Below are 15,332 nucleotides of genomic sequence, written 5' to 3'. Positions count from 1 at the left end.
AAGAGTGGCGAGAGTGGGCATCCCCCTGTAGTGTTCCTGATCTCAAAGGGAAGGCTGTCAGCTTTTCCCCATTAAGAATGATACTCACTGTGGGTTTTTAGACAGATAGATAGATACATAGATTTATTTTATGAAGTTGAGGAATGTTCCCTCTATCCCTACACTTCGGAGCATTTTAATTAGGAATGGATGCTATATCCTGTCAAATGCTTTTTCTGCATCAATTGAGAGGACCATGTAGCTCTTGTCTCTACTCTTATTGATTTGTTCTATCACACTGACAATCTCTTTATCTTTAAAATGGGGGGATAGGGCATGACATTAACACAGAAGTGTTCTTCCAGCTGTAAAATGTACATTAACAAAATATTTAACACCTACCATTTTTCCTAATGCTAGGAAAATATGCTAGGAAAAATACCCATTTTTTTACCTAAAAAATAGGTATTGGGATGACCTAAGGAAAGTGTCCTCCTTGGCTAGGTCCAGCAGAACATTGTAGATTGTGTTTTGCCCTGTGTCAGAAAGAACCTGGGACCCCTCCATTTCTGAAGTTTCTGACTAGTATTTCAAAATAAAATGCAGAGCTAATGCTGAAAAGTCTTTGCAATAAAGACTTTTATAAAAGAAATTATTTTTGAACTGCAATTCTAAACTGTGATGATTGTTTCTTGTTGCTAAACCAGAGTAGATCAAGGAGTGGCCAGAGGGTACTTTAGCTCAAAACTGTGCTTGTGGTGGGTGGTTACCAGTGGACTCCATCAGTTCCTGGGGCAATTCACTGTGGTTTTGAAATGACACATTTTATAAAATGTCTCTCTTATTTTACTCAGGTTATACTGGAGAGCTTTGCCAATCCAAGATTGATTATTGTATCCTAGACCCATGCAGAAATGGAGCAACGTGTGTTTCTAATCTCAGTGGATTCACCTGCCAGTGTCCAGAAGGTAAATATTATTGCCTAGGAGTCCCTTTTGTTTTCATTTTAAATCATAAACTACTTTGATCAGCTTTAAATTTCTGGAAAAATCCATACAAGAGAACTTCTTATTTTATTTACAAAATGTTTTAATATTAGACATAATCCAGGAATTTCTCTGATTTTTATTTATACATTGAAAAACAATAAATGCAATACAATGAATAAATATGTTTTTTCCTAAATTTCACATGTTAAAATTTTCAAAATTTTACTTATTTTTAATACCAGTTCACATAAAAAATATTTCTTTTTAACTTTTATTTATTTGTCAGAGAGAGAGAGAGCGCGTGTAGAAGCAAGGGGGAGCAAGCAGAGGGAGGGGGAGAAGTGGGCTCCCCACTGAGCAGGGAGCCCAATGAAGGACTCGATCCCAGGACACTGAGATCATGACCTGAGCCAAAGGCAGACGCTTAACTGACTGAGCCACCCAGGCGTCCCACGTAAAAAATATTTCAACATAAAGTTCACCTGCTTTTATTTGTAAATCAACTTCATACCATCTTAGAAACTTCAATTTAGCTGGAAAGCCCCATCTTTTGAGCTACTTTTACTTTAACCAAGTTTTACTTTGAGGGTGGTTTGATCGGAAGGAGCAGAGAGATAATCATAGCTATCCAGCTGCAAGGAATGACTTTGGTCTTAGAGGAAGTTCTCATTTCTGTGTGGGGGGATGTTATGGAAATGATTACCTTAAACTTTAATGCTGTAAGAATAACCCACTATTAGAGAGTTTTTTTCCTTAAAACAGCATGTGAGCTCCTGATCCAAAGAAGGGGCTTTCACAACTACATGAAGTACAGAGATTAAGTGCAGAGTCTGAGCATCAGGAAAATCTCTGTTGGCCACATTAGCCTCTCCTGCCCCTAGCTTAGAGGCTGCAGGGGGCCAGCGGGCTGTTGCTGAAAGGGACTGACCTCCCAGGTGACCTGAGGGCTCGGGGTGGCCAGGAGTGGCACCTGTAATCTGTAGCCCCTTCTACTCTTTAATGTTTTGAAGACACGAACTAAAGAAGTGAATTCTGTCCCCAGCTTCTGCTCACCTGTGCAAGGGTAGGTGCTGGAGGCAATGGCCAGTCTAGGGTTACCATGACAATGGAGTTCAGTGTGTTTGATGAGCCTGGCCTTTGACCCCCCCCTTGAGTCTCTGAAGCAAATGGGAAAACTTGGAAATGTTGGAAGTCAAGGGCTTTGCAAGCAGCACCATGTCACTTGCAGATAGAGGGCGTTGCAGATTTTCACAGTGTCATTATGCCCTGGGTTCCTAAGTTGCTACCTAGGTGGTTGTGGGCTGTGCTTATGTGCTTACGGGCTTCAGAATCACTAGCTGATCTACCACGGCAAATCATTAACCCCCCTCCCTGATCCTCCTAAACGTGGGCTATGGTGATCTTGCAGACTTCACAGGCCATGCTGCGTACAAATAGGATTTTTAAAGAGTTTTGAAAACTCCAAATTGCTTATTTTTAATTGTTTTGATTGCCACCAGAAAGTTAAAATGAAGCTGCAGAGGCTCCTAAAGGTAGTAACTTAGAAAAATCAGTGGAGTGCCTGGATGGCTCAATTAAGTGTCTGACTCTTTAATCCAGCTCAGGTTATGATCTCAGGGTTGTGAGATCAAGCCCTGTGTCATGCTCCACGCTCAGCCCAGAGTGTGCTTGAGATTCTCTCTCCCCCTCCTCCTCTGTTTCTTTCTTCCTCTCTAAAACAAATAATTTTTAAAAAAATTTAAACATCTGAGTATTTAAAAAAATTACATCTGCAATAAGGGATGGCCCTTGAAGTAGGACCCAGGAATTTTACTTTTGCTTCATTTTTCTAGTGGATAAAGGTGGCTGAACACTTTCTGTGCACCAGGCACCGTGCTGGGTGCTGGGACATCAGGGTTAGTAAAGTGGGGACGGCCCCTCCTGTGGCACGTGCTGCGTGCTGCGCAGATTAGTACGTAATGACAGCAGGACTGGGGCCTTAAAGAGGTACAAACGGAAGTTGCTCAGCCTTGGGGAGCTGGGAGTGCGGCCCACATGGGGAGACCCTGAGTAAGGACAGCAAGGAGGAGGGTAGAGTTGATGGCATCACTGATGAGGGAAGACAAAAAGGAAGAAAGTGGGTGATCAGAGGCTGGAGTGTGTAGGGCTTCAGGGGGCTCTGTGGGCCTGGGCGAAGCATTGCATTTTCATCCTGAGGGAGAGCCAGGGGCTGCGGTCTGGAGTCTGGCTCAGCCACTTACTCACCAGCCCCCTCTTGTGGCCGAGTGAGCTCATGCCTGTCTGTCTCAGTTTCCTGGTCTGTACATTGGGGATGCTGCCCACTTAAGAGGGACAATGAGGATTAAGGAGAAGATGCAGGTAAGGGCCTTGGCACAGTGCCTGGCTATGGCTTACTCCACGTTAGCTGCTTCGTCGTGATCGTTTTCCTAGTAACGGTTACCGTTAAACCATGGATAGCTGTAGATTGGAGAAGGACAAGAGTGGGAATAAGGAGAGAAGCTTGGGGGTTGTTGCAGAAGTCCAGAGAGTAGATGTGGACTGGTGGAAAGGGAAGAGTATAACTTGAGAGGTCAAATGAGAGGCGCCTGAGTTGGGTGGATCATGGGGGGCAGGGGAGAAGAGGGCATGTTTGTGCCATCTCACTCTATGGTTGGTTGTGCCATTCGTGGAGAAAAGGAAATGCAGAAGAGGGGTGTTCTATTTTGGATGTGTTGAGTTTGAGGGGCCTTTGTGGCATCCAACCAGAGATGTCACCTGGGCAGTTCAATGTGAGTCCGAAGGTTGGGGCAGAAGTCTGGGCCAAGTCCAAACAGACACATTAGCCCACAGTTGTTAGTTGAAAGCTGGGCATCTGAGGGATTGTCTAGGGAACCTTCTTTTTTTATCCGGTGGCCTGTCAGCTCCTCCATGGCATCTAGATAAAGCCTAGAGGAATAGTGATGATCTGGAATTAAAAGGATGGAGACAGATTTCCCAGCAGTATTTGCATGAAGACTTTTGTTCAGAGGTTTACCTTCCCTGAAGACGGACCAGGAAAAGGAGGCTTTAATTATAGTTCTAAGGGATTCATTGCCGTGTTTCAGAGCCTCTTAGTGGGAGCAGAGGCTGGGCTGGCATTTCTAAAGCAGCCCCTCCCACTGGCTTGCTCTTTGGGTGCTGATTGTAGAAAAGAATGTTTATAGAGCACTTTACTTTAAAAAGCCTATGTCTCCGGGATCCTTCTCATATCAGCCACATTGTGAAGACAAGTTTGGAAAGTGTCTCAAGTGCACAGAATGTTCTGGATTCTGAGCCAGCACTGGACCCTTGCTGCCTTCTTCTCTTTCTTTCTTTCCTCTTTTTCTTTTTATCTCCAGTGATTAGCGTTTTGTCATGTCTGCTTTATATGTTTACGTATATGGTCTGGGTCTTTGCAAAGCAATTAGAAAGTAAATGACAGACATCATGCCTCTTCATCTCTAAATAAATCGTTTTGTGTTTTCTGAGGATCAGAACCTTCTCCTTCATATATTACTGAGCATCTGGAAAATGATCACACCTAAGAAAACTAGTAATGATTTCCTAATATTGTATGCTGCGTGCCCTTTCTTCATCTACTTCTTCATATGCATTAATTCCGTCTGCCCTGCTTCCCCATGTTATCTTGTGAGGGTGGGAAATACCCTACTTGTGGAGCATTTAGCTCCATATTTTATGTTAGTAAGAGATTCATAAAAATGTGTTAAACTAATTATAGAAGTCAGCACTTAGATATCACTCTCAATGTCTCCCAGCTCATCTGACCCTCACAGCAATCCGATGAAGCAGATGCTGTTAATATTTCCATTTAACAGATTGGGAAACCGAGGCACAAGAGATTAAATAGTCAGCCTACAATCACATAGCTAGAAATTTAAGCCCAGGCAACTTGGCCCTGGCCTTCTTATCCACTGTCCTATACTGTCTCTAAATACATTCTTTAAAATAAGTTCCATCCTGTTTATTTATTTTTAAAGATTTTATTTATTTAAGACAGAGAGAGCATGAGCAAGAGGGGCAGAGAGTGAGGGTCAAGAAGACTCCCCGCCGAGCAGGGAGCCCGATGTGGGACTGGATCCCAGGACCCTGAGATCATGACCTGAGTGGAAGGCAGACGCTTCACCAACTGAACCACCCAGGTCCCGCCCCACACATCCTGTTTATTTTTAAAGATGATCTTTGTAACCAGAGTCATGAGTAAAATAAATGAAAAGTCTGTTGGGTTCTAAAACTTCTAAATGACCCTGCTAAAAATTCTCAAGTCTGGGAAAAGCTAGAAAAAATTTTTTTTCATATATATATATTTAAATTATATATATATATGTATATATATATAAATTTCCTTTCTGTAAGTCCAGCGAGATCCTTTTACAGCAGTTTCCTTCCAGTCCAGAAAGCTGTTAAAACTGGGTTTTCCCTCTGGATAGTTCTTTCAACTCCGTGTGCTCATACGTTGGCTCTTTTCCATCCTTTTCATCTGCTTTCCGTTTCTTTCAAGGATCCTTCTCCCTCCAATCTGGACCAAGTCCTCCGAGGTTGGAGTCCCTCCTGGGTATCTGTCTCTTTGACTCTTCGCCTTCTTTTTAACCTCTTTCGGTTAAAAGAAAGTCAGGCCCTCGGGATGCTGTGTGCAGTGATGATCATTTAAGCACACCTTCTGGAAGGTGTGTGCTTTCTTCCCACACTTAGAGTTTTATCCTTCATCAACAGGTTCTGCCTTTTCTCTGAATTTCTGCTTAACTTTCACTGGGTCCCCACCTGTAAAGTGCAGTTTCAGATTATAGGGACATTATAGGTGGAGGTGCTAAGATACAAAAGTAAAAATGTCACGAGTGTTTCCTTATCTGTACCTTATTGAATGACAACAGCACAGAGAGGCAATTAGAAGCTGATTTTTTGCCTACGTTATTTACTCTGTGTGCTGATACTGTCTTTATGTTTGGTTTAGGACTCTGAGATCCTTAAATTTTAGATTAAATGCATTAAAATTCTGAAGACATCTAATTATATATACTTACCATCGCTGCCTATTGATATTTAAATGTGTAAATTTAAATAGATGAATATATTTAAATACATATCTGGCCATCTTCTTTGCTTCAGCATCTCGATTTTTATTTTCTTTCTGCCTCAGGATTTGAGGCAGGATACCCCACAGACTGATAGGGAATAACAAAGAACTTAATAGAGATGAGAACATTCGGCAGGAAAGCCCATTTGTGGGTTCCAGAAGTGTGACGATTTGCACAGTGCAGGGCCTTGGGTCACATTGCATTGAATCTGATCACTTTTCTGGCATTTCCCTGAGTGTGCTCAACCAGAGACCCGAGTGAGAATATGGTGCTTCAGGTGCTATTTTGAGAAGATACTATTTTATCTGATATACTTTACAAACATTAAAGATATTTTCTGGTGTGATGCCTTCTGATGGGATTACAGACAGAATTTGTCTTAATAGCTCTTCGTACCATAGTCCTGAGTGTGATTATTGCAAACAAGGATGGGGGGATCCGCTTCCTTCAGTCCTTGAACTGTTAGAACACCACCCTGGGTTCCACTGTCTGACATGCAGATCTTATAACCTGGAAAACTCTGGAGCCACGGACGGTTGGAGCCCTTCTCTGACCCAGAGGTCTGGACACTTGCGTCAGGGGCCGGTGAGGAGGCGGGGGGTGGGCTGGTCACCAATGTGGAGTATTAGGGTCACATGGCTTGTGTTTGAATTCTGGACCTACCCGCCTCACAGCTCTTTGCTTCTCAGAGGCTCATTTTTCTCACTTAGAAAATGAGGATGATGTTAGGACATCCTTTTTAAGTTGGTGTGAAGAACAGAAAAGGCCCTAGCTCTGTGCTTGGGAAATACTAAATACCAAATAATATTAGCAGTGATGATAATGACGATGCTGGTGGGGGCTTTAGTCATATCACTTTGGGTGAGTCATAAATTTTATCTCTTCCAGCCGTCGTTTTCTTGTTGCAAAATGATAAGGATTGACTTTTACCTTTAAGGGACCCTATTCCGAAAAGCCTTTGATTCAAATCTATCTGTTTAAGAGCCCCTTGCCGAGTCAATAAATCCAGCTCGTTGATTCAAGTAATGTTTGTGAAGAAAAGTTTCATAACCTCTAAACGACTCCCTAAAACTTAATGTTGGCCCACAGGCCCCGTAGGTTAAATCCCTGCAACAAGCTCCAAGGGTTTATCCAAACTATTTTTGTTTTTCTACATTTTATAGCCTTGAGTAATCAAGCCATAGAAATCCTTTTGTCCAACTCAAATGTCAGTGGTAATGCTTTTCATCTTAGAGGGATTTACAGGCAATAGCCACACATGTCATAAAAATTATCTCCGAGATAATGTGTATTGTTCAGAAACTGGGCATGTTACCCAGGAAGGATTTAGGAGTTACACAGTCCTGGGATTTGGTTGTTTTTCCCCAGTATCTTGATATGTAGAGCTTTGGAGAAAACACTCTCTGAGGCCTTATTATGTATTTCCATAAGAAATGTGCAGCCCGTCCTCATAAAATTAGCAGGCCTGAATAAAATACTGTGCTTATTCTTTTAAAATTTGGCATCACCCCTAAATCACTACTTCATTTAAGAATTGGAGCAGCTGAGATCCTTGGATTCCCAAGGATCCCATGGTTTCACCTTTTGGAAATAAAGCAGGTTTTCAGATTTATCAAGTGTGAGTAAAACTTAATTTCTATGTTTGGTGCATGCGGATTAGTTTTTGATTTTCAGTTGAGTTCATATTTCTCATCTTTTTTCTCTTTCTTTTTTTTTTTTACCCCCACATAGCACAGTTTTTCTGAGATTATTTATTTATTTATTTTTAAAGATCGAAATATTTTTTTGCTATCTCTCTGAGATTGTTTAAATCTGCAAGGGATTTTGTCCGCTGCTTCTCAAATCAGCAGTGGGACAAGGCAGTCACTTTGGTGTGTGCCCAGGTTCCTGTCATTTTTAGCTCTATTTTACCTTGGGGAACCATTCTGATGCCCAGGTCAGTGTTGGCAGGTGACAGCTGGAAGTTACATTGTGACAAACGGAGGAAGACCTAAATCATGGTAGCTTGCTGCTTTTCTTTTTAAGAAGAGGTAAGGGATTCCTTATATGTAAATAGGAATTCCGATTTCTTAAGGCATGTGTCCGGATTTACCCATGAAAATTAGTTAGTGTTCTTAAAACCTTTTGACTTTGAACATTCGGGTATCACGTCCTGAATTTCATTATCTTTATCCCTTGTCTCTCTTGTGGCTTCAGGAATCACCACAGCCTCAGCGGTCACTGTAACAATGAAGATAACTGCTGTTGGTTGAGTGCCTACTCTGTGTTTAGCACTTGAAAAGTTATTATTTAAGATAAGTTGGCAGTTAGCGGCTGAGAGGTGGGTAGACTTTGCTGCTTGAGTTGGAATCTGTGTCTGATCACATATTACTTGGTGACCTTGGCAGACAACCCTAAATTCTCTATGCCATGTGTTCTGCATCTGTAGAGTGAAGGCAGTATCAGTGCCAACTTAATGAGGTTGTTGCAAGGATTAAGTTGGTCTACAGTACTCAGAACAGTGGGATAAGTGATTCATATAAGTGTGGTTGCTTAGTGCCCACAACAGCTGTACAAGGAGGATCCCGATGGCCCCAGGAGATGAGCCAAGTTTGATTCTGGAGTTCATGTTCTCTCTGCTGTACTGAGCTCCTTCTCTGGTCAAGTTCAACTTTGTGTGACAGCTAGCTAGTTGGGTGCACATCTGCTCTCCTTCATGGGATTCCAGGCTTGTTGAGGGCAGTAATGTTAAATTTTCCTTTGTATTCCTTAGCACACCTGGCACTTAAATACCTATGGGCCTTTTGCTGAATGTCTGAGGGAGTGAACATCTCAAAACTGTTGCAACACCGTCGTTTCATATGGGAGGAAACTGGAGCCAAGACGAATGAACCAATGTTCGCTAATATAACTAGGTGACTCTTGTTGGTTAGGCTCAGCAGTGAGGGGGAGATAAGATCCCATCCTGTATCCTATTCAGCGCAGTTTAGGGGTCATAGGAGACTTGGGCAGATTTCATATACCTTATTTGGGGATCTCTTCTCTGGTTCTCTTCTTCTGTGCCAAGCTCCTCCCTGGGGTCCCTGTGGGCAGAGAGCACGCTGGCTGCTGCCTCTACATTTTGACCTTCCTCCAAAACCTGTCTGCTTTTGCTCACTTTCCAGAGCCACATAGTTGAAGGTTATTTGGTCTGGAGTTCACAGTTGGTATTTGTTGGGTAATCTGTTAAAAAAAGTTTACTTTGCCATGTTGGAAGTAGAATACCCGTATCATGGTCTTTAGGAGCAACAAAGATTATTGATAATAGAAATACAAATATCCTAAAAGTAAGTACAATTCTTTCTGCCTCCCTGCAGCAGAATTTATCTCCATATATATATATGTGTCTCTATGTATATAGTCCCTGTTTTAGACAGCCGGAGGAGGCTGGAAGGACATTTTTGTCTGACTTGGACCAGAGCACCATGTGATGTGATCCTGGCTCTTACTTTGAACAGTTCAGATCCGGGCTCTGAGTCCTGTGAACATTTGAAGGTGGGATGGACAGAGATAGGCCTAAGAGAGCTGACCACACACGCAGCTGTGAATGTAGAAGAATGTCGGTTAATGACTTTATCATAGTCTATTTTTGGTTAGATAAGCTTTTCTTTGACTAGTTTTTCCAACGGAGTTCTCATCTCTGAGATCTGATGTCATACTGATAAAAGGCCACCAAAGGTAGATGCTTAGGCTTCCCCTTCTTGAAGCATTTCCCACTGCTCTACTTTCTAATTGACCCAGTTATATTTAATTGTAATTTGTATGAAGAATCTTGTCCCTTCCTTGCTTTCAATTTCCAAATAGTCTACACTTAGTGATGCATCTGGTCCCAGTACACCAGGGTGTGCACGCGGACTGATCTCACCACTGTCCCCTCTCACTGCACTTGACCATTACACTCTGCTGTGTTACAGTCTAGGACTTTAAATAACACTTTAAATAATTTTATCATTTTACCTTCACAATCAGAGAAACCTATGCTCAGATGAGCTCAAGGGGGGAGAAAAAAACCCCACCTATAAGTGCATCCACCAAGAGAGAAAACTTTGAATTTTAGGCAAATCTTTGAAGTCTCTTTTTAATTTAATTTTTTAAAAAGATTATAATTTATGTATTAGAGAGAGAGAGAGAGAGAGGAAGCAGGTATAGGAACAGAGGGACAGGGAGAAGCAGACTCCCCTCTGAGCAGAGAGCCTGATGTGGGGCTCAGTCACAGGACCCAGCGATCATGACCTGAGCTGAAGACAGTTGCTTAACTGACTGAGCCACCCAGGTGCCCCTGAAGTCTCTTTCTTTAATGTGTATTTTAGAAAACTAAAATTGGATCTTACTATGCATTCTCTTTTGTAATGAGCTTCTTAAACGAATAATGAGTTCCAAATGTTCTCCTGTATCATTATTTTCCCAAAGCATTGTTATTATTAATGGCTGTATTTTATTCCATCATGTGAATATGAAATAATGTATTTAATGAAAGACAATCATCCTTGTACTATTTATTGATTACCTACTTTGTGGCAGTTACTGTGCTAATGACAAGGGATCTAGGAGTGAACAAGACAGGTGGGACTCTGGCTCATGGATCTTGTGGGGTAGTGGGTAAGAGAGACAGTGTAGACATTATGACCACACGTATGACTGGGCTTTACTGGGGTAGTTTAGTGGTTGAAGAGGGTCCCCCCGCCAAGACTGGGGGCTGCAAGGAAATCCAGGAAATGTTCCAAGGGAAGTAATGTTTTAATGGAGACCCAAAGGGGAAACGGCACCAAGATGAGTAATTTAAGGCTGTGGGCAGAAGACTGAGTCTCCCAGGAAGTGTGAAGGTATAGGAGAGAGAGTGTGCCATGTCTGAGGAACAAAGGGGAGCTCAGCAGAACTGTAATGCACAATGTGATGGAGAGATAGTATGGACTAGTGACTGAAGTAGAAGGCAGCTTGGCAGGCTCTCCAACACCATGACAAGGGGATTGGGCTCCATCCGAGAATGTGGGGGAGGGCACCATGATTCGTTTTAGCAGAGAGGGGGCAGAACTTTAGCATTTAAGAGAAATTACTACAGCTGGAGGAGGAATAATGGATTGGAGGACAACGAAAGTTGGAGAACTCCGTTTGGAACCTGTGACAGTAATTTAGGTGAGCAATAATGGTGGAATGAGTCAGAGACAATGGAGATAGAAGGGGATGGACTGGCTGTAAGAGGAGGGGGGAGAGGGACCATGGAGGACAAGCCAGACTTCAGAAAGCTTTAGACAACTGCATGTATGGGGGTGCTGCGGGGCAGTGAGCAGCTTTAAGGGGAGAGGATGGGAAGTTCCATTTGGGACACAAATTTAATGAACCTATGGGACACTCTGTCAATTACCAGATGGCTTTGGTCAAATTAATTAACCCTATGGGCTTCGGTTTCAAAATATGTAAAAGGTAAGACGTACCTCATGGAGCTGGGAGGTGGTAGGCAGGAATTCAGTACCTGTGTCTCCCTTCCATGTCCCATTTCTTAGTTCCAGTCTTTTTTTTTTTTTTTCCCCTCTTTCGTGTTTCTCCAGACTCAGAATTCTACAAAGAGTTGAAACATTATTTTTCTTGTGCGTGTAAGGTGATCCTCTGGCTATCTCACATTGCAAATTTCTTGTTGTTCGTGTCAGAGACAATGGTTATGTGGTTTGCTCAGGCTTCCCGACCTCTTGTGGGCCTCCTGGTTCCTCTCTGGACTCCTACAGTAGCTTCTAGACTTCTGATTCACTCTTGTCCTCTCTGGTATGTTCTCCACACAATAGGCAAAGCGAACTTTCTAACAGGTAAATCCTGTGTTTTCACTCCAAGCCTCTTAAACCTCAGGTGATTTCCCCTCCTTCCACGCCCCCCCCCCCCCCCCATGTGGTGTAGAGCCAATGTATCCCTGCCTGCCTCCTGGACCTTATTTCTTACTTCTCTCTTCCCTCTTCTCTCTAGGGGCTGGCACCCTGTGGTTCTTCAACCACAGCGAGGGCTTGAGAAATGTCCTCCAGGGGGCGCCATTCATTTCAGAACACAATGCTCCTTCGGGTATTTGCTCCTGATGCTGCCTTTGCTGGAAGTCTTGCTTCAGACTTGGCTATGGATCATTCCCTCAGGCCATTCACGTCTCCCTGACCACCCTAGTTAAGACAGCCCCAAGTGTTCTCTACCTCTTACCCACATCAGTAACATGTAGCTTGAGTTAATGATATCGATTTACTTATCTTTCTAGTGTCTGTCTTCCTCACTAAAATCTAAGGTCCAAAGCAGTGCCTGGCACATGGTTGGTCTCTATTTGTATAGATCAGATAAATGAGTGCCCAAAGAAAGCACAAAGCTTTCTGGCTAAACACCGAAATTTCCATTATTAATAGCCAATTACTTTTGCTCGTATAACCCATGCACTGTAAATATTGTCTCTTTTGTCTTTTATCTGTTGAGTCTAAGCTGAGGAAAAGTTGATTTAATATTCCTCTGATTATTTCCTAGTTATTTTTCATTTTCCCCTCTTAGATCTAATTTGTCTTTTTGTTCTGCTAAAGAAAAAGTTTTTAAGGTGATTTTTACTCTCACAGATGGATTTTCTTAAAAATTAAAAGTCTCCTTGTAAATGCAGTCATCTTGGGTCTGTTACATCTTAGGGCTTCGTAATTGCTTTTTCTAGATGTTCTCCCTTTTCCTCTTTATCTCGCCTAACTGTCTGCTTTCTTAGAATGAGAACAAATGTGGTCCCAGTTATGTTTTCCATAAACACCAGCCAAAACCTCCTCTCCGATTCTAGTATCACTCCTCTTCCTTGTCTGCCCAGCCAAATCTTGGGCTTGCTTTGAGACCCCATGCAAAACCCAGCTCTCCCATGAGGTTTTGCTGGCTGGCCCACCCCTGAGATGATCCCTCCTTCTTTTGAATTGTTGCTGCTCCTAGAGCCTGTGCCGCACATTGACCCCGGGTAGACAGCCTGGGCCGGTCCCTCCAAACTCACACCAGGCTGGAACCATTCTGTCAGTGCTTATGCAAAGAAAAGGCAGCCTTGGGTTGTTTCCTCATTGTTCTAGATGTGTATTTCTAGTCTCTTCTGTAAGAATAAGCTCTTGGAGAGTCAAGATGTTTCCTTCTCCTCGCTTCCCTTTGCTGCTCGTTAAGACACTTAGATGAACCAAATTTCATCCCCTCACCTTTCTTTTTTCAGATTTTATGTACTTATTTGAGAGAGACAGAGATAGAGAGAGAGAGTGTATGTGTGCCTATACACTCAGGGGCAGGGATGGGCAGAGGAAGAGGCAGAAGCCAACTCTACGCTGAGCTCAGAACCTGACATGGGATTTGATCCCATAACCCTGAGATCATGTCCTGAGCAGAAACCAAGGGTTGGGAGGCTTAACTGACTGAGCCACCCAGGAGCCCCTCATGCCTTCATCCTGATTCAGTGATTACTCAGGTATCTGTAATTAAAACAGCTAATGACTAACATTTATTCTTCCACATTGCCTTGTAACAAATCTGTTAGAATATGTCCTCTGTCACTCATCTCCTCATTCATTTGTTCATTTATTCCATAAGTTTTTACTGGGTGCCAAGGCTCAAGGCTGAGGAACCAGCATGAGGAACCAACATAACTTGGGGTGGGAGACAGATGATAGACAAGTAAACCAATGTGACCTTGTTGTTAGAAATTCAGGGGAGTGCCATGGAGATAGTGAACCAGGCACCGTGATACAGAATAAAAAAGGGGTATGTACCCAGAATAGGGTGATCAGGGGAGTCCTGCCTATCGAACATTAAAACTGGAAACTGGGTGTCTAGGTATCTTAAGCATCTGACTTCGACTCAGGTCATAATCTCAGAGTTCTGGGATCAAGCTCTTGTTGGGCTCTCCGCTCAGTGTGGAGTCTGCCTGACAATCTCTGTCCTCTGCCTCTGCCCCTCTCTACTCGTGTTCTCTCTCTCTCTCAAGTAAATAAATAAAATCTTAAAAAAAAAAAAAAAAAAAGCCAGGAACTAAACCATCAAGCGTAAGCAGGTAGGAGCAGCAACTTCCAGGCACCGGAAACGGTATATGGCGAGGCTCTAGGTGGGGAACAGCTAGTCATTTCTGGGAACTGAAGGGAGGTCAGTGGGGCCAGCTGCCAGAGAAAGAGGGGTCATCGAGTCAGTGTCACACTGTCATAGCTCACAGAGCTTGCTGTCCATGGGTGGGAAGCACATATTTTATTCTAAGAGCAATGGAAAGCGATGCTAATATTCACATTGAAAGAAAATATTCCTATTACTGCTTGGAAAACTGGTTGTAGGGGTAAAACAGAATTGGGAATCTCCTCAGAGGAAACTGTTGTAAAGACAAGGAGAGAGATAATTGTGGCTTTGACTTGGAGTGGTGGCAGCAGAGATCAAACAGTGTTTGGGGTCAGGAAGTATTTTGAAGATAGAATCTATTAATATCCACTGATTTGTGAGACATGGGCTTAGAGGAGAGGAGGCAGTCTTGTCCATGAACCCTTTGCCAAGCCGGTGAAATCACGAGTTGAGGTTCAGTTACCCCTGCATTCTGTCTTTCCCCTTGCAGAGACCACTCACCTCTCCATAGCTTCCTAGGCAGAGTGACTTCTTGGTCTTGCAACTTAAAATGATCCAGGAACATTTTCTTTTGGTTCCAAAGGTCTGATTGCCACAATGTGTCTATCTGAAGGGTGTTGATTTCTTTATTTACATAACAAATGCTTGGCAGGCATAGATGTAAAAATATTGGCTCAAAGACAGAATTCGAAGCAATAGTCAACTAGCTAAATTATAGTTTTGCATTAGCCCCTCTTTCCTTAGATTTCTTGCCTAGTTCTGTCTTGTTTGCTTTCCATTTTAAACCTTTAAGCTTTCATCCTTCTCTAAACTTTCCTCTTGTTGCAGTAGAGTTGTTTTAACTGTCTTGACTGCTGGCATTGTTTCCACGGGTTTCAATTTTTCTCTGGGGCTATTGTGTTTTCTTTCCAGCATTTTCTAATGTCTATTATATGAAGTTTGTGGGACTTGGAAGAGACCATTGCAAACAAAAAACATTACTATCTTCCTTACTCCATCTGCACATTTTGATTAACACTATTAAATAACTTTTTTATTTTCTGCCCTTCAAGTAGGATCATAAATTCAAATGTATTTGCTCTTTAGGTTCCGGATGGGATCACATATTTCTCCAGTATAGTTAATCTGTTAGTCTTTTAGTCAGTTCAGAAACACTATTATTATTATTTTTATTACTTACAATATG

General features: G+C 42.6%; 1 protein-coding gene across 1 annotated transcript in view; it reads left to right on the top strand.

Annotated features, from left to right (window-relative positions):
- Positions 1–15,332, top strand: part of DNER (delta/notch like EGF repeat containing) — a 308,774-nt gene that overhangs the window by 220,029 nt on the left and 73,413 nt on the right. The window contains exon 7 of the mRNA XM_032857415.1: positions 834–947. Within this exon, the coding sequence (XP_032713306.1) occupies positions 834–947 (114 nt within the window). The remainder of the gene's footprint in view (positions 1–833; positions 948–15,332) is intronic.

This window comes from Lontra canadensis, unplaced genomic scaffold, assembly GCF_010015895.1.
Source record: "Lontra canadensis isolate GAN:19392208 unplaced genomic scaffold, GSC_riverotter_1.0 scaffold13, whole genome shotgun sequence".
NCBI classification, from domain to species: domain Eukaryota; kingdom Metazoa; phylum Chordata; class Mammalia; order Carnivora; family Mustelidae; genus Lontra; species Lontra canadensis.
Note: the sequence above shows the minus strand (reverse complement) of the source record. Positions and strands in the feature narration are given on the sequence as shown.